Below are 22,154 nucleotides of genomic sequence, written 5' to 3'. Positions count from 1 at the left end.
GTGTCCATTATCAGAGGAATATTGAACTTCAATTACCATTTCAGACAACTGTGAAACCTAGACACAAGGTGGAAATGCTCACAAACGGAAATAAGGAATCACAGAATTCCGATTCATGCTGATATTCCCTACTTTTCTAAACATGCTTGGGGTAAACGAAGAAAACACATTCCATTATTGTGCAGATTTTACATTATGGTAAAATGACAAAACTTTGGTGAACTCTACATAGGCTAGACATCTTGAGGCAGAGACCACCCAAGTTTTTTAATTCATCATTTGTGGAAAAGTATAGAATTTCAGCGGGAATAACAGATGCTTGCCCTGAGTTACATCAAATATTGCTGAATGTACTACATAATTAGTTTTTAAGCTTTTTAAAGTAGCAGTTTGCAATAACAAGACCATGAAGCTGGACATTAAATCTTTGGATTCAAGGAGATGAAATGATTATAAAGGCCACTTTATGGAATACATAAGAAAAACATTCACCACCACGAGCACTTTAGTGTCACCTTCTAGTACCCTAACGTCAACTGAGGCATTCATAGAAGTAAAAACATAGCACAGAACATGTCCAAATCAACGATTGAAAATTAACGAGAAATTTTGGAATGTGCTGTATCGTATTTATCTTCCTCGTGCACTCTTCATCTTCCCCAATTTGTTAGCTCCAACCATGAACCACAGAAGAAGACACTCTTGAATGAAAAATATCATGGATATAGGTAATTGAGACTTGAGAAGTCCGGCAAAGAAACAACTCAACTCAATTCCAATACAGGCGGTCCTCCACTTTTGTACAATTCACACTTTTGTTCATATCAAATTGACACCTTCTACTTGACTTTCGTACACTATGGAAATGATAATTTCGTACACTAAATTCAGACTTTCGAACATTTATCTGCAATTTTTTGAAATTCCTGCCATGTTTACTGCGCATCCCAACATACCCTGGCCACTATAAAATCGCAAGTATATGCTGTATGTGGTTGTATTTCTTTAAAATAAAAATAAAATAAAAATACCCTCTGGACGACAACGATAAGTTTTCTGAGGGAAAGTAGCAATGAAATGCACTATGAACGTGTTGACAAACATATTAAACTTATCATCTGTGTTATTAGTTGCATAAACATCACCCCAATTTTTAAGTGATATTGAGTCTACAAAATTAAGAATGGAGTCAGCATCAAAAGTTCTTTTACAGACAGTGGGAGGGGTTTTATAAGAATGGATGCTGCAAGATTTCAGTGAAAAATGGAGTGCACGATGGTCGGACAGAAAGGTGGATCGGGTATTGCAAACTAAGTTCGAGGAGGGTATGTTGGAGATAAGTAGGACAATTAATGTTGAGGAAGATTTAATTATTCTAGTAAGTGAATCATTTATGATCATGAAGCCGTGATTATCAAACAAGTTACTAAGATCAGACCTGTAATGGGAGTCAGTCATAATATCTACATTTAAGTCACCACACAAAATTAGATGGTCGGCACTTTTAGAGGGAGGAAAAAGGATTGCATCATTTAGTCCATGAATGAAATTGTTAACATTACCACAAGGAGAACGATATATACAGTAAATAGCATAGGTAACTGATCTCACAGTTAATTTAGCTAAGCAACTTTCAAAGTCCTTTTCCAAGCACTGACTGAAGTTTATGCCAGAGATTTCAATGTCAGGCTTAAAATATATGGCAACACCACATCCCCTATGATGAGAGTGACAGAAGTATGAGATGAGGTTATAACCTAATACACAGAATGAAGTTATCTCTCGGCAAAAGACACTTTTTTTGATGGCGATGAAGTAAATTTTTTATCATTAATAATCTCGTTTGCCACTGTCTGCCATCTGGCCAAACCCCCCCACCTTGGAAAATTAATTAAATGGAAATGTGTGGAATTATGCATAAACTGTGGTGATATGATGTCTTGAGTATCATTTTTGTATTTCAGAGGTTGAAATTTATGGATAATGCATGGATTAAAAAAAAGTTATTGCAGCATTGCAATTCCTTACATGGGGTAATCTTTCAGCAAGCAGGTAAATAATCATGAAAAGAATGGATTACATGCTGTCATTACAAAAAAGCAGGATCATAAGTTTGAAATACAATCAAGCAAAAAACATTATGCTGATGTAAAAGGTATGTATTCTAAGTAATGAGAACCGATTCTTTTAAAGAAATTTATCAGTGACATTGCTACACAACTGTATGAGTCTCCAAAGAATGCTTCTTCTGCATTAACACATTTGCCTAATTGATTTCTCCAGGCTTCTTAAGCTCCCTGGATGTGAACACTGGAAACTGCTTTGAGAGAGCGCATGCAAGCTGATTTGACAGCATAAACAGGGCTCATGGTTACTCAGCACCTGGAAATAAAATGTTTGGTTTCCCAGCCTCCCTACAGCCCTGATCTTGCCCCAACAGACATTTTTCTCTTCCACAGAATCAAATTTGCCCTCAAAGGACACCAACCCTGGATGCTGTCCAATCAGCTTGCACTTCAGCTCTGAAGGATTCTATTTTGGTTATTCACTTCCAAAGAGTGTAGGAAGCGTGGAAAATTTGCCTGCGGAATCGTACTGATGCAGAAGGTGCACACTTAGGAGACTACTTGAGTTTTGTAGAGACATCTTTCACAGATTTCTTTAAATGTATTTATTCTCATTACTAGAAATACACACCTTGCATTTGGGCCATTTTGTAAAAGCCTCCTCAGCAACCACTGCTACGAGAATAAAATTCATATGAGCAAATTACAAAATCAATTCACTATTAAAGCTACAGGAAACAAAAAAAACACCAATGATGAGCATGAAGAAGAGAACAACAGCAATGTGACATTATCACTAAACAAAGGGAGTCTAACCGAGACAGTTCTGCTCATCGGAGAAGTCTCGACAGTCGTACAAACTGTCACATCGATGTTTGATGTCAATACACAGTCCATCACCACACATGAATTCATTAGGTAAGCAGTTTCCCTGCTCTCCTGCAAATTACAAAGCAGCATCACCTCTTATGCATGGAGCCCAAGCACGTTAATTTTTAGCGCAAAAACTTTAGTTAAAAGTTAAGTAAGCTAGCAGATATTATAACAATGCAGGGTAATTAGCATGAGCTTGAAACATATTTCTATAAATGCATCATTAACTGTTACCATAAGTACAACTTGTAATGTAATGAAAATTTACATAGTGATATGTACACAATTATTGAATGAGAAATATTAAATACTTTCAAGGAGAAATGTGCAATACTCCAGGAGCTGGTATGGGAGACAATTGAAAGTATTTTTTGTCCAGAAACATGGGGCAGCAAACAAGGAGGTAGTAAATATCTGGAGGTGCTGTACTCGAGTTATAAGCGTGGTCAGAATGCCGCCATCTTGGTTTGACAGTTTTCGAACTTACTTACTCTCAAACGTGTGCAGTGTGATGGGTCGGTTCGATCCCTCGATTCTCGACCAAGAACTGGAATCGAAAATGAGTACTTGCCAAGGTGAAAAATTGATTCCGATTCCAGTGGTACTTCAAACCACAAATTTATGTACGACCGCGTTTCCAACAGTCATTTGAATTTTCGCACTGCGTAATCATAATAATAAAACACATTATATTCTAGGGATGTGCGAGTACTTGAAAGCTCGAGTCGAGTCAGTAGTACTCGACTCTAGCGTTTCGAGTAACATTACAAATGTCGAGTCCAGTAAGTTACGGTTACAGGCTTTCGAGGCTAGTAGGTCCAGCAATCTGCCAACAGGAAGCGCTATCATGAAACTCATGTAGTAATACAGTTTTTAAAGCCGATAAGTCATTATAATGCCTTGGCCTGGAAGTTTAAGCTTGCTGTACACTCTACAACACTCTATAGTTGTCAAAGTGGGCGCCGAATAACTTTACGCCAGCCACGGCGGCCGATCGTTTTCCGACCCGGCCCGACCCGTTTTTCACTTGAAATTTGACATAAAGTAGACATTATCTTTCGTTTACGAAAAATATAACTCGGAAAATTTTAACCACAGTATAAAGTAGAGATTTCTAAAGAGTACTAAGTAGAAATCTTGGAAAAAAACATTTGCGACGAAGGAAATAAGAGCGATTTTTCAATCGCGCGTCAAGGCTGAGCTACTCACCGCGGAACTCTGGGGCGTGGTAACTGAGGCCGATTTTTCAAGTTTTTAAAAACTTTAGTCTTGAAAATCGTCATTTAAAGCACGAATAATCGTCTTCATTGACTTGAAACACTAAACTGAGAGGGTGTTAAAAAGGGTTATGTATAGATCGACTTGACCATTTAACGCATTACTCGTGTGAAAATACTAAGGATTGGATATTTTTCGGAACCATCCCACGCATAAGAAATATGGCTCGGGTACTGAAGTAAAGTGAAGAGATTAAGTCGGCATGCTTAAGAGAAAGGAAAATAAACTGTTTCCTCGAGAGGCAACAACCGATACCCTTTTCCCTTTCCACTTTCGCCGAGGTGAGTCACGCGGAAAGGGGAGTTTTCACATCACAAGGCATCTTCTAGCCTTTTTTTATAACTATGTCCATCCGATGCGACATTATTTTGTTGCGTTTAGCTTCTTTCTTGAATTTAAAAAACGAGTTTTTAAGGTTGACTAAACGGCGTGAGAAAAATATAATTTTCTTTGCGCGACAAAACTAAAGCTAAGTTCTAAAGTTCGTTCGCTTCGTCCACTTGAATTCCATGAAGATTCAAAATCCATAAAGATCGATGATATAGTTTTTAATAAAAATTCCAGTTTCTGAAATCTGGCAATTTTGGTAGGAAAGTACTTGCCCAGTCACACAAGTGTGTAGCAAAAGGCAAATTTCTGCAGGCAGTATTACTGTAACATGGAGACATCAAAACCTGCTGGCTGAGCATGTAGAATAATTGGTTTTTCTGCTTGAGAATTTGAAAGGGCCAAATATTACATGATTCATATACTTAGTATATAATCCCTATTATAACTGTGAATACAACTATACTCAGGGCTCTCTCTTGTAGTTATGAGTGATATTTTTCTTGGAGCCTATGGCGTCAGCATCGATGGAATCGGTATCGGTAGAATTGGAATCGAAATGTCAGAATCGGAATCGAAATCGTTAAAATTTTGCAATCGACCCATCACTAGTAAATAATCAAGTATTCTATTCCTTATATCGCCTCTGATTTATGAAATGAAAATGTAACAATTACTTCTTGATTGTCGTCGGAGTTTTCCGATCGCTCGTCATACTACTCTGTATATTAAACTGTCCCTATAGTCATATCTTGGTGATAATGTATCGTCGTGAACATACTTTTGTGCTATTATTGCGACCGGTTTGCTATCGGGAGATTTCCATTGGCTGTAATCTTAACTACCAGTACAAGTGCAGAGGAATGAATATTTTACACTTGTAAAATGCTATTTTCGGCTAAGCTAGTTGCACAGCAGAACCGTGGTGATTAACTATTATTTTTACTTGGGAAAAGATATTGGTAGTCATATTTTCACTAAGCCTTCCCGTAGTGATAGAAAAAAATGTTTACTGTATTCATTTGCGATTTTATCGTAACAACGATCACGACCAAATATTTCACCAAATAGTTAGCACTGACTCTTATGGGATTACGAATGTCAAAGTAGGCGTGGCTATCCTACCCAAGCACCCCCATTCCTGCCACACTGTGCTCAACACTCGCAACCAGTGCTGCCCCCTACAGTGTATTTCCAACCTACTAGGGTCGCAACTCCTTAGACAATTTCATAGGCACATTTTCGTCTAGCCTTAATCATTTCATGTCCTCAAAAATTCAGAGTGTTCAATAAAATGTCAAAAACACTGGATACCCAAGACAAACCATTTTCATGGTGACTGAAAAGTCCATCCTGAAAACATTTTGCATTGCCAAAGCAACTAAGGAGTTGCGAACGCATGTTTATAGGGCAAAATATGCTTAAAACTGTCTCCCCTACCACCTGCTGAAGTATTGTGGACTCGTCCTGAAACACTCTGCATATGCTTAACACCATTAATTTCATAGCCTATAACTCTCATAGTTCCATTCTCTGTGCTTCGTAAACCTCAAGTATTATCATGGGTTTGGAAAATTCATCTGTATAATTTTGAACTCAAGGAATATTTTAACAGGTCAAGACATTTCTCATAAAATCTAATATTACAAATGGGTGTAACCAAATTAAGAAAAATCTCCAAAGCAATTTCTGCACTCAAATCAAAACCAAAATTGAGCAACAAATTAAGGATTTAGGATTTTCCATTTCAGAGATTTTGTTCCAGACTATTGTCCTCAGCAATGCATATATTTATCCTCGTGTGGAATAAAATAAAAGTTAGAAAAACACAGTACAGTAGACTCTCATTATTACGAAGGACTGAAAAACCTGAGGTTCCTAATAATGAAGTTCATATGAACGTTTCTTTTGGGAATCATTGAAAGACAAAAAATGTACTCAGTCAAAATTTCTTGTCTCTTCAATCTCCCACACTTATAATATTCAAAGTTAAGTGTATTGCATATGCAATTAGATTATGCGCAAGTCCTCGATATACGAAGAAGATGCGTTCCGAGACAATGTTCATACATTGATAAACCTATACAAGGCATTGAGGAGAGCAGTTATCCTTCAGAATGCAACATTGCATCACAATCGTGTATTAACTCACGATTGTGATGAACTGATCTAGCTTGCAACGTAGCTGTAGACAAAAGAAATCGCTTCCTGTGGGAAGAAAGAATGGGGGAAACGCTAAACAGTTCCTGACTTCACACCGGAATAAATGATACTTTGTCCAGATTATGCCCAAAGTGTGAGTTCCTCTACACCATGTCGTGTCACATCGGCAAATTCCAAAGGGGCCAAATATGAAATTTTGGGTGCGCTTGAATTTTTCGAATGTTCGTACCTCTGAAAGTTCATAAATCCAATGTGCTTAGGAAGAGGACTAACTGTACGTCCAATTTACGAGCATTAATGAGTGGGTCAGCATAATTCCTCAGGAATGAAGCTTATTATATGATGTTGCATGCAATTGAAGTATCTCCCACTGAAGAAAGAACCAAAATTGACGCTCTTGGGCACAGTACATGAAGAGAACTTAAAAGTAGATCAATGATGAAAACTTCGTAATTAGGTTCATTTTGTAACTGCCGAGACCAGGACTGATACTGCCGAGACCGGGACTGATACTGCTGAGACCAGTAATTTCGTAATAATGTTCCTTTTACTATAGACTGGATAAGCCTTTTCGTTGGGACCAACGAATTGCTTCGTAATAACGAGGACTTTGTAATAACATTGTTCATATTAACGAGAGTCTACTGTATTTCTTCAGATGCTTTACATAAATGCAATGGTTAAGGATAGGCAACCTCAAGTCTCCAAAATCATGCACAGTAGTATTGGCACACACATGTATTAATAAAGCTGTTACTGTCAGGAAAGGACATTTAAAGATGATAACAACATTAGACCTTCTAAAGATAAAGAACTTCTATGCCATAAATTATTGGTCATCTCATTTGTGACAAGCTATAGTGATGCATGCCAATGAATCAAAATACTGCACATTTTAACACATTCAGCGCAGAGCACGTCAATTGACGTGGTCCCGTCCAAGCCGAGGTACGGAGCACGTCAAGTGACGTCCTCTGTCGGTCGGGACGGAAGCCCTTTCTCCGTCATTGTATGTGACTATTATCCACTTCCGAGTCTTCCAATCATGTCAGCAAGCTTCCCTTTTTGTAAAACGCAGTATTTGTACGGAAGTTATGGCCTGGAAACCTCCCTCTATTATTCTTCCTTATTTTTACGGCCGTACTTGAAGACTTTAATGAAAATTGTGCCCGCATTGAATGTGTTAATATGGATAATGAACATGAAGAAATCAAATTTTACAACATTTTGAGAGATAAAATTGCAGAATTTTTGTACACATCACAGAGTAATATTGTCCGTAGATGCATTACCTGCTTCAGTAACACACACTGCCTTCAATAAGAAAAATATCACTACTAAGATTTCATCGAATTGCATAAGATCATCTATGGTAATTATAGCTTCATAAATATCATTGAGATCACTTCAACTGCATTTACTTACAAATACTCATAACTTTTTTATGCAGGCAATTATTACACAAATAAGAAAGCAAAAATCACACACACAATTCTAGAATTAATGACATTTATCTTGGAAAGGTTAGATTTTTTACATAGACAAACAGAAGTGTAGGAAGTGCTACCAAAAAAACATATAGAAGCAGAAAATTTTCTCCCACTCACCACAGCCAAACTCATCAGACCCGTCACGGCAGTCTCTTCGCCGATCACATCGTCTGCGGCTATCTATGCATGATCCGTCACGGCATGTGAATTCGTCCGAGGAGCAAGTCTCTGCAAAAGTGTTTCAATTACAAATTAATGCCCGATTCAACCCTTTTCATCACTGCAAAAGTCCTTGGGTACATTTATACACCATAAAGCAGTTCCAATGACACACAGTAGAACCTCACTTATGAAACTTTCAGCGAAGAGCCAAAAAAGTTTCATAAGAGAGGAAGTTTCATACGTGAGGTTTTACAGTAAAAGAGCAAGAACTCACAAGCAACAACTCAGATGGCGTGTTACCTTAAGAGAAACATAACTTTGCATTCCTGAACAATGTTACCCACCATTGAACGTCCTGGTCGAATTGCTAGCATTTCTGACACTTAGCCGCAGGGCTGTAACACTAGAGAAATTTTGGAATGGTGATACTAAATGTTTACAGAGAAGCCAATTTCAGAAAACAGTTGGCTCATTTTCAGCAGTTTTCAGTAAATTCATTTTACAACTTGTAGACAAACCAAGATTGGAGATTGAAGAAATGAGATACCTGAGGAAAGTCATCCAAATAAACCCCATTGTTAGGGAGCAAAAAATCACTAATGCATCACAAAGGCCCTGTGGTCCGGGGTTCAATTTTTGCCATGCAATACCATCGTACAATATAGTTATACTGACAAAAATACAGCCATGTAAGTGGTGGAAGTGTAATTCTGACTGACAATCTTGATTTGCAACATGGGCCTGCAAAATATTGATACCCTGCTCTAACTATTTCATTAAAAGCTATTTCTTTCCATTAACAAGGGTCATTACCAAGGTTAAGTTCCCCATTTTGCCATTTAGAAAGTGATAAACCTTGGAAACATGCATTTTGGAAAATAAATTTAGTTTTAACAAGTTCATTTTCATCATTGCATGTCCCCTCATTTGCAATTACATTTACATTCTCATAGTTCAGACTCGATGAGACCACAGCACTCTCACAGAAAAATTGCCTTCTGTATTGCAGGGTTGCCAACACAGAGTAAAGCAATCCATAGATATGTAAAATATCTTTTAACTGGAATGATTGTGAACCAGGGCATTCCAGATTATCCATCTTATAATGTACACCAATTATTAAATACTTGAGTTCTTCTCAATCATAATATTGGCAAAAAACTTACGTCAAAAAAAACTGGCAATAAATATAAAAATAGAAATCTACCTGGACAGGTGGATTCGTCCCATCCATCAGGACAATCGCGAACCTTATCACAGACTTTATACTCTGGAAAGCATGTCCGTTGATCTGGGCAAAGTAACTCATTGGCTTGGCACCGACCTAAAGGACAAAAAATATCACATCAAAGTGAATCCAATGAGACTTGAAACAGGACTAGACAAACATTGTGATTTGAATGGGATACTTTTCTGCTTGTTGCAGGAGGAGAATATTAACGGTCATCAAACATGTTTCGGTCCAAAACATCTTCCAATCATAGTCACTACTGTTTTTAAACAGTACAGTAAGCATACCCATTGTAACTGCCCTCCTCCTATTACTAGTTGATTAGTCAATTGGTTAGCATTCTTAATCCTAAATCCAAAGACCATTGGTACAAAGTTCAACAAACAATATTTTGCTCCTCAACAAACCATGAACTCAAGAATTACTAATACTAACTTGCAATTTTCCACAAAAATAAAATTTAATTCGACTCGAGTTTCGATGTTACTACATCATTTTCAAGGTACAACTGAGAGAGGAGAAATGGGGTGGAAAGTGCTCAAGGAGGTGGCTGGAATGGGTAGAAGTGCAAGGCAAGGAGGGGAGAGTGGAAAAACCAGAGGAGGTAAAAAGGTTGGAAATTGAAGGGTTTTTTCCAGGGTTAACAAACTTCGAACATAGAAATGAAAGCATTTGAATACACGTGGCGGTCTTCTTATATTCGGGTGTTGTTTCCGAGGGCCATCGGTAAATGGTGGAAACAACACCCGAAGATAAGAAGACCGCCACGTGTATTCAAATGCTTTCATTTCTATGTTCAAAGTTTGTTAACCCTGGAAAAAACCCTTCAATTTCCAACCTTTTTACCTCCTCTGGTTTTTCCACTCTCCCCTCCCCCCCCCACGCCTTGCACTTCTACCCATTCCAGCCACCTCCTTGAGCACTTTCCACCCCATTTCTCCTCTCTCAGTTGTACCTTGAAAATGATGTAGTAACATCGAAACTCGAGTCGAATTAAATTTTATTTTTGTGGAAAATTGCAAGTCAGTGTTTCATTATGAATCAATTCCACTCGCTTGATTCTTCGAATTTTATAATTACTAATACCTTTGAAACTGTTTTAAAGGCTTGCTAGGCAACCACCACCAAGGAGGAGATCATGTCTTAGCCTGTCGTTTCCAAGGTATCAATTACAATTTCCATTGCCTCGAGGAGGTGCACTTTTAAATTTCATTTCAGCCAATTAGCAGCTCCTCACAATTTGCATTTGAATAAAAGTGGATTATAATGGAACACGTCGGATCACAAAATTATTTAATTATGATTTTTCTATTTGACTCCTTAACCAAAGAAAAATTACAGCATTCAAATTGTCAAATTTCATAGCCATCCCTAGCAAGTGATGACTTTAGAAATAACACATAAAATGATATTAAAAAAAAAAACAAACCAGCACAGTTAGATTCGTCTGATCCATCAGGGCAATCTCTAATTCTATCACAGCGTTTGTACTCTGAAACACAAGTCCTCTGGTCGGCACATAAGAACTCATTCGACGAACATCGACCTGATAAGGTAATGAAAAAAATCAAATAAATTAGTGACTTTCTTGATGGGTATAAGATTTTAACTATTTGTCTGGGTGTAAAATACAACATAGAAAATGATAAAAATATTAAGATAAAACAAAATATAACAGTCATAACATATCAGGTTCCTCAAGTTAAAAAGTTAAATCATAATTTCCTTGGGAGAAAATACAAAAGCAAAAATTTGTCAGGTGAGTAAACTACTTGCCACTACTTTATAACTGAAAATTTCAAAACTCATTAAAGCAATTTGACAGGGCAGATAAAGGCGTCAGAATTAGAAATCAGAGAACAACAAAATTATTATAATATTTAAATGAGTTAAATATAAAAATCAAACCAAATCACTTCTATAGACAGGTTAAGTTAAGATCAAGGCGTTCTGAGAAGCATTCAAGACTAGCGATAAAACTCAACCTCACTGTCTATAAAATCCTTGGGCAATATTTCCCATTAGAATTCATTATCTTAAGACCAGGAATTGAACCCAGTGAAGTGCACTAGCGCCAAGTGTGAATATGAAGTTATAATTTTTCACATAAAGTTTTTCTCATTGAATTACTCAGCATAAAACAATTACACAGCATACAAATTTTGAGTAATGAGAATAAATTCACTTAAAGAATCAGTCGTGTTATCACTACAAACTCAGGTTGTCTCCAATGTACGTCCCTTCAGCATCAACACACTTCTGCAAGCGAGTTTTTCATGCTTCGTACCCCTTTTTGGAAATGAACAACAGAAGAATCCTTTAGATCATGCATGTAGCCCACTTTGACAGCATCCAGGGTTCATTGCTACTTAGCTCCTGGCAAAAAATGGCATAGTAATAATTCGCCAGCCTCTCTTCAGCCCCGATCTTACCCCAGTAAACTTTTTCTCTTCCCCAAAGTGAAAACCACCCACAAAGGATGCCAACATGAGACGCTTGATGCAGTCAAATTCATAATCGTAATCAGATGGATATTTCGGTTGTTCACTCACAGGAAGTGTACAAAGCGTGGAAAACTTGACTGCAGAAGTGCACTGTTGTTGAAAGAGCATATTTTGGAGACCTTTGAGCTTTGTAAGAATTACAAAAATTTCTTTAAATGAATTCATTCTCATCACTTAAAAGGCATACCCTAAGTATCACTTTTACAGAAAATTACACTTACATTTATACAACCTTGTCAAGTAGAAAGGTTAGAGGACACCCTAAAAACTGATATGAGGATAGTAATCAAACAAAGTGTTAGTGCCATAACAGATACGTAATCATTGCTCCACTGATATATAAGGACTAGCAGACATTCAGGTAATAAAATAGCTCATATCTATCAGAAAATGTTTGGGATAGATTTTATTCATGCATCAATTCAAGATCTCATGCATCAATTCAGGATCTCATGCACTTATACTCTATGGACACCAAACCACAATGATATTCAGAAAGCAGAACAGAGGATGAGGAAAGTTAAGTGCATAAATGAGTAGTGTGCAGAACAAATTGTATCCAAAGATATAAGAGTGATTATAAGACATACATGATTAATCGAAACATTAGCATGCAACAAGTAAAATAAATCCATTCCAACTCTTAACTTGAAAACTGTTACACCACGGCACCTCTTTCCTTTCCGTCAGAAATTCCTAAGTATGTCAGCGTTACCTGTTAGAGGCTTGCAAATCACTCCTACACCATGTCTTCCATTTTACATAATTAAAACATTCTTTTGATAAGATTCATACACTAACTTTCCATTTCAATTTCCCTGATTTTCAATGAGAATTTTTCATTTCCCCGACTTAATATCATTTTAAAAGCACCCATTTATATGAATTGCATGCAAAAAATGCAGCATGGTTCTCGTCAAGTAAAATTTATTTCATCCCAGGACGACAACATGTTGCAATCAAAATCTAAAATCTAAGCAGTTTTTCCTTAAAGACCTGAGATTTATAATAATCACATAATACATCAGAAAAGCAGAGCTTATCCTCAGCTTACCAATGTTACAGAAATCTGGTCATCGCTTGCACTTATTGCCTCAACCTTCCCACTTGCTTTGTTTAGCCCTCAGTTGGCTTTCAGGTCAGCAGTGAGTGAGCCTTGAGTGAGTGCAACCTCATCTTCGCCTACTTCTCTCCGAGTGGAAACAAAACAAAAATTCCCACTTCACCATTCGAACATAGCAGTACTCTGCAGATTCAATGTTCAGCAACTATTTTCACCTTTCTGCTGCCCCTTTGAAAATTATCACTGACCAGAATCTGATTTCCCTAACTTTCAGTCCCAATTTTAATTTCCCTGATTGGTATGAACCCTGCTTGATAACCATAACATAGCAAATGTACATTTATGAAGCCTTGTATGGGATCAAATTGGAGTCTAGAAAGAGAGCACCCACATAAGAAATGATCGGAGTAAATTAAGGAAGCAGAGAGGAGACGCCACATACATAATCTATGAACTAAACCCATGACTAGTGATGGGCTGAGTTGGTCGTTACAGTGACACTAATCACTACATATTCACCACTCACTTGAGTGAGTCAATCGCGAATGGTCGATCGTCGACCACTAACTTCATCAATCACAACCCATGTTAGTCACGACCAATGTCAATTACTTCTTACGCATCTATGCCTGTACATATTTTCCCATTTACATTCTGATTGGAAATCCATTATAAGTCACTGAATATCATAACTGAAAAAACCACAACTGTCCAAAGCATCACATTAGATGGGGAATTTCATCATTGAGAAACTCTTTTCGGCTGTGAGCGATAGACATATATTTTCTCAATCAGGAACAACTGACACTGACTTTGGATGCAAGTAACCAACCACAGACTTTGATCCTGAATGAACAACCATAGACTTTGGGCTTGAGTGAGTGAAGACCAACATTGGTCGCAGATAATAGATGAACGACTTCAGTCACAAATGGGTCACCTAAAAGGTTGTGTGCGAGTGATCCCGCTCATCAATTGGTGATCTCATTCACGCATGTCAGTCACTCACGAGCAGCCCATCACTACTCCAGAACCAAACTGACCAGTGGTGCAGCTGTATTCATCCCAACCGTCTGGGCAGTCAGACACCCCATTACAGAACTGAGAGTATCGAAGACACGTCCTGCCATCTGGGCATAGATATTCGTCTGAAGTGCACTTTCCTGTCAAAATATATTTTCATAAGTTTACCACAGCTGAAAAAACACCAGAAGATACTAGGACTGTCTATTACTTAAAAATTAAGGTAAGGACTAATCTAGGGTCACAAAGGACCATTATCAAATACTTTCAATTAAAATGGCAGCAAAGGAATGATTAATTTTCCAAAGTCCATCAAGCATTGTAACTACCCAGTCAGCACAGGGTGCATGCCATTCAAAAATCCCAAGATCCAACTGTGGGGTACAAGGGTAGCCACCTGCAATATGGGATATTACTATCCCAGATGGTAGGATCTAGTGGCAGTTCACACTCAAGTACTCAGGGGATAATGGCATGTGATCAAAGATCGCTAAGATAAGGAGAGAAGGAAGGATTCAACAGCCAAATTTTCCAATACTGATTGGCACCAGAATGACTGTCTGCAGTGCTCCCAGTGGACTTAAGCAGAGCTACGTGATGCTGATACTATCAAACTTCCACATCCCCTGTGTTGGCTGGGGATTATTTATACAAGACAGTTTTGTAACTAACAACAAGGACAATAACACAACAATATTTTTCTCAGAGGTACTTATGAATGTTCACAAACCAGGGTAATCGCAGCCAGATTCGTCAGACCCATCAGGGCAGTCTACTCTCCTATCACATCGTTTACTGTTCAGAACACATGCTCGGCGATCCAGGCAGAGAAATTCACCCGATGAACACTGAACTGTTAAAAATAATTTAAGCATTTTATAATATTTTAAATACCGGACAGCTTGCACTTCTTCCTCCTTGAATAACTAAAACCAATGTTTTCAATATTTTTCAATATAACTCAGTGAAAAATAATTACTGTAAGATTGACAAATATGACTGATTTACCAAAGCAACCAGTCATGGGGTTGGATATTAATTTTAGCTCATGCCTAAAATTTGTTTTGTACCATTATAGCAGACGATTCATTGTACAATATGATCCAATATTCAGATCAATGGTTATAGATACTTATAATACTCCAGGGAGTGTTATAGCAATTCTGTTAAACTTTGTCATTTCAAATATTGCTGCACTGCACATACACATCCATAAAATATTCTGTTCATAGGAGAGAATAATGACACTCAAGAGATTTACCAACCAAACTCAAAAATCAGTCTAAACTCAGACCAACTGGAAGACAGAAAGTGAGCTGACATTGCGTTTCACAACATGGATTTGTCACATCGATGCATGAATGTTTTAACATCATAGCAGACATTGTTGATGGTAATTTTAAACCGATATGAAGAAATACTTTCAGTGAATCAAAGGAAAAGGCAACACCAGTAGAGATTATTTGCAATCGTTACAGAATACAGTAGACTCTCGTTAATATGAACACCTTTATTACGAAGTTCTCGTTTTTACAAAGCAAACCGTTGGTCCCGACGTAAAGGCCTATCCAAGCTATAGGAAAAGAAATGTTACTACGAAATTTTCATTTTTACGAAATTACGAACCTCAGTCCCGGTCCCAGCGGTTACAAAATGAACTTTATTACGAAGTCCCACACATAAGCAATGGCATTTAGGTGGATATTCACTACACTAAGTTTTAATAATCGTGCCACGTTTAAGTTCTCCTTGTGTACTGTGACCTAGAGTGTCATTTATGGTTCTTTCTTCACCATACGCACAATGTCATATAATAAGCTTCATTCCTAGGGAATCATGGTGACAGACTCATAACAGCTCGTAAATTTGATGTACGCACGTCTGATTTGATATCTCTTCCTACGCACATTCGATTTATGAACTTTCAGAGATGCCAGCACTAAAAAATTTCAAATTTCGAATTTGGTGCCAGTCCATCTCCCCTTGTTTGAATGCACTCATGCTACGCTTGTTTCTTTCAAAATGGTCCTGTTTGGATTATGTTGAATATTAGTAGCCTTGTTGTGACTATAAATCTTTGGGTCAATAAATTAGAGCTTAAAAAAATTAATGCTGTCAGGTATGCGTCGCGTTAGGTCTCATTCTTTTTTGAACCTCTTGCGTGTCATACAATTGCTGAAAGCTATCGAGATATCTTCGAGCTCAGTAGGTGACTCAACTAGCATTTGGCCTCCAAAAACAGAGCGAATAGAACCACGTAGAACCACAAAAGGTCAGTTGGTGAGATGGGGTAGGGATGAAACAAGTTTCCATTGTTCCCGTGTTACTTGATATTTTCCTTTGAGGCAAGTGCTTTATGGTCGGTGAGGTCTCTGAAAGAAAAACAAAATGGCAGAGGCATTGGCTGATGGAGGGCCGAGTGTGGTTCCATAAAATCTACGACATGGTTATAATCCTACGGTGCTGAGATTCCCCCGATTGTTGTTAATACTCAAGAGCTTTTAAAAAAAATCTTTTGTGCGTAAGACAAGCATCATAGAGCAACGGCATATGTGAAGAGAGGATCGGAACTCTTTCTACTCCCTCTTATGAGATGTTGCATTCACGAAAGCATTAATTTAAAATTTCAGATTCAAATTCAATTTCTTCGATGAATTTGGAGCTAGAGTATAAGGTGAAGGGCATTATCTGTGGATATTGGGATCCGAGGTTTCAGATCCGACTATCCCTAGCAAGCATCATAAGGTTAAGACTACAAGTGAATACCTACATATCTCCATACATACATTGGAGATTGGCATCATGGCGGCAGGAGTATGCAAACCTTAGTGTGGCTCCTTACGATAAATTGATAAATATACGTGAAAAGTATATCTCTTGCGAGTATTGTATGCGTATTTTTCACGCAAAATGTACTGGCTTAAATGATTTATCATTGAAAGCCCTTCTTGATGCTCGTTCGTGCCATGCTTTAAGTTTTCGCTAGCAAATATGGCGGCCGATATTGAGCTATTAAAGAAACAGATTAATTCCATTAAAAACAACCGCGATGCAGCCGATGTGGATGAACCCAAGACGCAAGACTACGTCAACGCCTTGAAGTCTGATGCTCATATCAGCAAGATTGTAAGTGTTAGTGTTGATACTTCAGCCAACCTGGATGCTTCAACTGCTTCGCGATCTAAACGAGATCCAAAAAATCCTGCGGCGTCGTCGAAAATGGAATCTACGACGCAATTGGAGACGAAAAAGAAACCTGACGGGCAGGTGAAAGATGGTTTCACAGTTTACCAGAATAAGAAACGGAAACGAAGAAATTTTCGTGTCATCGGCGAAGGGGCAGCTTGTGAGGATGATTCCAGTGGACTTTGAGCAGCTAAGATCGTAAGGTAAATGTATGTCGGCCGCTTGGATCCCGAAACTACGTGCGAACGAGTCGTTTCTCATGTTAAAAATAAATTTAACTTGACATGCGAGTCGTGTGTAAGAGTAGAAAGGAAAAAGTGCCTATGCTGCATTTAAGATTGGTATCAATTATACCCAGTGCAATAATCTGAGGAACTTACAGAAGTGGCCTCTAGGAGCCGTAGTTACTAAATTTTTTATGCCTAAAAGTGCTCCGTCAAGCGAAATTAAAGGTGATATCAATATCAATGGTGATCAACATAAACCTGCAGAAGTAGTTGAATCAGCGCCTCAACAAAACGGAGTATGCACTCGTGCCAAAACAAAAATAGTATCAGTAAACCCTCTGTGACTAGCTACCCCAAATGGTCATGTTCCCTTATCTGCTTCGCGCAGTGCTATAAGTGAACCTAATACTGTTAAAACTAAAGTGAAGGTGTTACACCTAAACATTCAGTGCTTACGGCACAAAATTAATGTACTGGAATTATTTTTGAGTGAACATGAACCTGATGTTGTCTGCATTTCTGAGCACTGGTTAAACTACGATGAGTTAAGTACTTTCAAAATCGAGGGGTTTAATATTTGCTCCTCCTATTGTCGAACTCTTTGCAAAAATGGTGGTGCATTGATTCTTGTTAAACAAATTATTAGTGTACGAAACATTCGATTTATTAATCCAAGTATTGAGCGTGACTTTGAATGTTGTGGAATCCTAATTGACTTTGGTGGCACTGCCATCGCAATTGTATGTGTTTATCGATCTCCTAGTGGTGATTTTTCTATTTTTTTGGATCTGTTAAATAATGTTATTCCAATCTTTGTAAAGAATGCTAAGAACACAATTCTCCGTGGGGACTTCAATGTTGATTTCAGCTTGAAATCTACCCAGTTGAGGATGTTACTTGATTCGCTAAGATCATTCAATTTTGTCCCTGCTGTGTTTTGTCCTCCTCGGGTAACTCAATCTTCATCCACAACCATTGATAACATTGTCTTAGATATGCCTTCAACTGAAAGTCTTATCATAGATACACACTTTTCTGACCACAAAGCCCAAATGATTGAGATGAATACTCAATGTTGCTCAAACCCTAAGCACCCCAATGCTCATCATAAACGATCGTTCTCACCATCATCCCAAGCATACTTTCAATGTTTACTGCAGCAGCAGTCCTGGGAATCAGTGCATGGCGGGGATGATTTCAATACTAAATTTGATAACCTTTTATCTACTGTTTTGTATTGCTTTGATACATCATTTCCTCTAACAGCTGTGAGGACTTGTTCCAACTCAAAGAAGAAGTGGGTTTCCAATGAAATCACAGCCTCATCTACTCATTTAAGGCAGGTTTTTAATGAATTAAAATCAAGTGGCTCTCAGTCAATTGAAAGAGTTTGCAAAACTCTAAAAAGTGAACATAGAATTTTGATTGATGAGACAAAAAGAAAATTCAATATGTAAATCATTAGTTCTGCTACTAACCCATGCAAAGCTGCCTGGAATATTATTAAAAACAGTAGTAGTTCTAAAACTTCTTCATCTAATATTAGTGCTGTTCTTCATGAAGGTTCAATAATATCAGAAAAAACTGCTATAGCTGACCTGTTCAATGTTAACTTTCTGAATTTCAATAATAATCTACTCACTCCCTATAACCAATCCAAGTATCCTGCCAACACTGTTCGCTCCAAGGGATATTTAGCCCACTCTATTTTTCTTTACCCCACTGACGAGAAGGAAATTAATAATATACTTGTTAAAATAAGTAGGAAACGCTCCTCTGGCATTGATATCATTCCAGGTTCTCTGTGGAAAGGAAATGTAAAAATGGCAATAATACCCCCATTAACATATTTAGTTAACGAGTCTCTCTCTCTGGGAATTTTTCCTGATAAATTAAAAGTGGCTAAGGTTATTACTATTTTTAAGAATGATGATCCCAAGATATAAATAATTACCGACCGATCTCAGTCCTTTCAGTGTTTTCTTAAGTTTTTGAAAAAGTTATCTTCAACAGATTGTTATCATTCTTAACAAAATTTGACATCCTCTCAAAATCTCAATTTGGTTTCATGAGAAATAGGTCTACTGAAACTGCCTTGGCTGAGTTCATTCATGTAGCGATATCTGAACTTGACAACCAGAGCTCTGTTACAGGTGTATTTTACGACCTTAAAAAAGCATTTGATTCAGTTGATCATGGAATTTTACTTCTCAAACTGAATAGTTATGGAATTTCTGGAACTGCCAATACCTGATACAATCTTTCTTAAGTGCTAGATCCCAAGTTGTAAGTATCTACTCTTCTGGTATTGGTTCTCACACATCATCTACTCCTCTGGCATTCACTAGAGGTGTACCTCAAGGCTCCATTTTAGGTCCTCTCCTTTTTCTCATCTACATTAATGACCTCCCCTCTTATTTTAATGGTGGGACAGTGGTCATGTATGCAGATTATACGGCACATTTACTGTTCCCTAAATACTTCAACCATGATGAAGTGCAACATAATATCAATGCAATGAATAAGTGGTGTGTTGATAATAGAGTTCTTGTCAATGAAAAAAAATCCACTTTTATACAATTTCGTACTTCTCAGAGGGAAAGAATTTGTACTCCTCTTCTCAGGCTAAATGGTAAAATTTTATGTTATTCGGCTGAAACCAGGTACCTAGGTCTATATGTTCACGAAACATTATCTTGGGAAGTGCATATAGACAATCTTTGCACCAAAGTGGCAACCGGTTGTTATTTATTAAGAAGAATTAAAGCTCTCTCAGATATTAAAACAGCCCTTTTGGTCAACCATGCCCATGTTCATAGCCGATTGAAATATGGAAAAGTAGTTTGGGGCCATTCTCACCATACTACGAGGCTTTTTAAACTTCAAAAATGGGCCATCAGGATCTTAAGCAACACTCCAGGGAGAAGTAGTTGCCGGACACACTTTAAATCCCTAGGAATACTAACGTTACCTAGTCTGTATATATATTCTACTGTTATTTTTGTCTGTCTCCATAAAAGTTTCTTTGGAATTGAAATTAATGCTGATGTACATAATCATAACACCAGAGCGTCCAAGGATTTTAGGGTGGTCACTCATAGCCTCACCCTCTTTAGTAAAAACCCCCCTATGCAGGGGTGAAATTGTTCAACTGCCTCCCACATAAATTAAAGGAAACAAGACCCTTTTCACTGTTCAAATCCCAACTGTATAAATACCTCCTCAGTAATTCCTTCTATTCTGTGGATGAATTTATTTCGTTGAAGTGGAATACCTGACTGGTACTTTGTATATATATGCATGACCTATGTATATTTTATTTTCCTGTATCTTGACTTGTTCTATAAATGTAACCGCATGTCCTGCAGCTAATAAATAAATAGAGCGCCATACATAATATGTAAGTTTAGCTGAAAAATTTTTGGTATTGAAAGAGGAAATTTTGATCACTGTCAAAAGTCCAGGCATACGTCTGCAACACCACACGATATGATAAAACAAATGCTGCAATTTTTTTTCTTTAGCCTCGATGCTCAAAATAGGGGTGTGTCTCTAACACGTGTGTGCTCTTACATGTACTCTCTTATACGGTACAACATTTAGACTCAATTGATGAAACTCTAAGGAAAGGAAGCGAGAATGGTACAATATTAAAATTTAACTCCTTATCTAAATCATCAGGAGCCATTGCAGGTGAAAAATAACCTATTTTTGATCAACTAACAAATTCCAGTAATACACTCATGCATCTACATATCCTAACTCATAAAAGCTGGGCATAAGTCAGCATCTTACCACACTCCACTTTGGCACAGTACAGGAACACTGCACAATAGGATTTTTAAAAAAATGCCGCAAAATATTTTTTCTTTAGCTTCAATGCTCAAAATAGGGATGCATCTCATACACGTGTGCGGCTCTTACACGTGCTTACATGGTTTCCACACAACCATTTTCACTACAAGACTCTTTAAAAAATAAAACTGTAAAGACAGCAGTTCAAGTATGATACAGTTGAGGAATTTATTAAGGTCAACACAACGCTTGAAAAATAGAAAATCTCGCATTAAATGGCTTTCTCAAATATGCGGCAATTATTCTTCAGATTTGCTAACAGTAAAGAAAAAAAGGGAATGCGATATCCAAGATGGTTAAGCACTTTCTAAAGTGATCACAATTTATAAAATGACCATTATGTTGCATTTTTATTGCTTTGACTCATGTCTTTGTGAGTAATCCCATCAATCAAATCGCCCCCACAGAGTGTCGTCCCCCCACACCACCGAGATGCAGTCAACTCACCTCCCCTCCTCCAACATTTCGAGTGCATCTGAATCATTTAAACCTTCATTTTGTACTTGAAATAGATTTAGTTAACAATTTTATTTACAAACTTCACTTAAAAGTGGATCTGTAAACCAACTTTTATACCAATTTTTGGCACTCCTTAATACCAAATTGTGAAGTTTTTATTTACCACAATCTAGTCGCTCTAAACCATTTGCTTAGGAATCTGTGCCACACCGATCTCAGCTCAGTTGGTAAATATATTGAATGATTT

General features: G+C 37.6%; 1 protein-coding gene across 8 annotated transcripts in view; it reads right to left on the bottom strand.

The window, feature by feature from the left end:
• LOC124164372 (basement membrane-specific heparan sulfate proteoglycan core protein-like) overlaps positions 1-22,154 on the bottom strand; it is a 1,400,348-nt gene that overhangs the window by 200,263 nt on the left and 1,177,931 nt on the right. For all 8 annotated transcript variants that reach the window (XM_046541669.1, XM_046541671.1, XM_046541670.1 and 5 more), the window contains 3 exons: positions 11,020-11,136; positions 9,567-9,683; positions 8,315-8,425 (listed from right to left, as the gene is read on the bottom strand). In XM_046541669.1, the coding sequence (XP_046397625.1) occupies positions 8,315-8,425; positions 9,567-9,683; positions 11,020-11,136 (345 nt within the window). The remainder of the gene's footprint in view (positions 1-8,314; positions 8,426-9,566; positions 9,684-11,019; positions 11,137-22,154) is intronic.

This window comes from Ischnura elegans, chromosome 8, assembly GCF_921293095.1.
Source record: "Ischnura elegans chromosome 8, ioIscEleg1.1, whole genome shotgun sequence".
NCBI lineage: Eukaryota > Metazoa > Arthropoda > Insecta > Odonata > Coenagrionidae > Ischnura > Ischnura elegans.
Note: the sequence above shows the minus strand (reverse complement) of the source record. Positions and strands in the feature narration are given on the sequence as shown.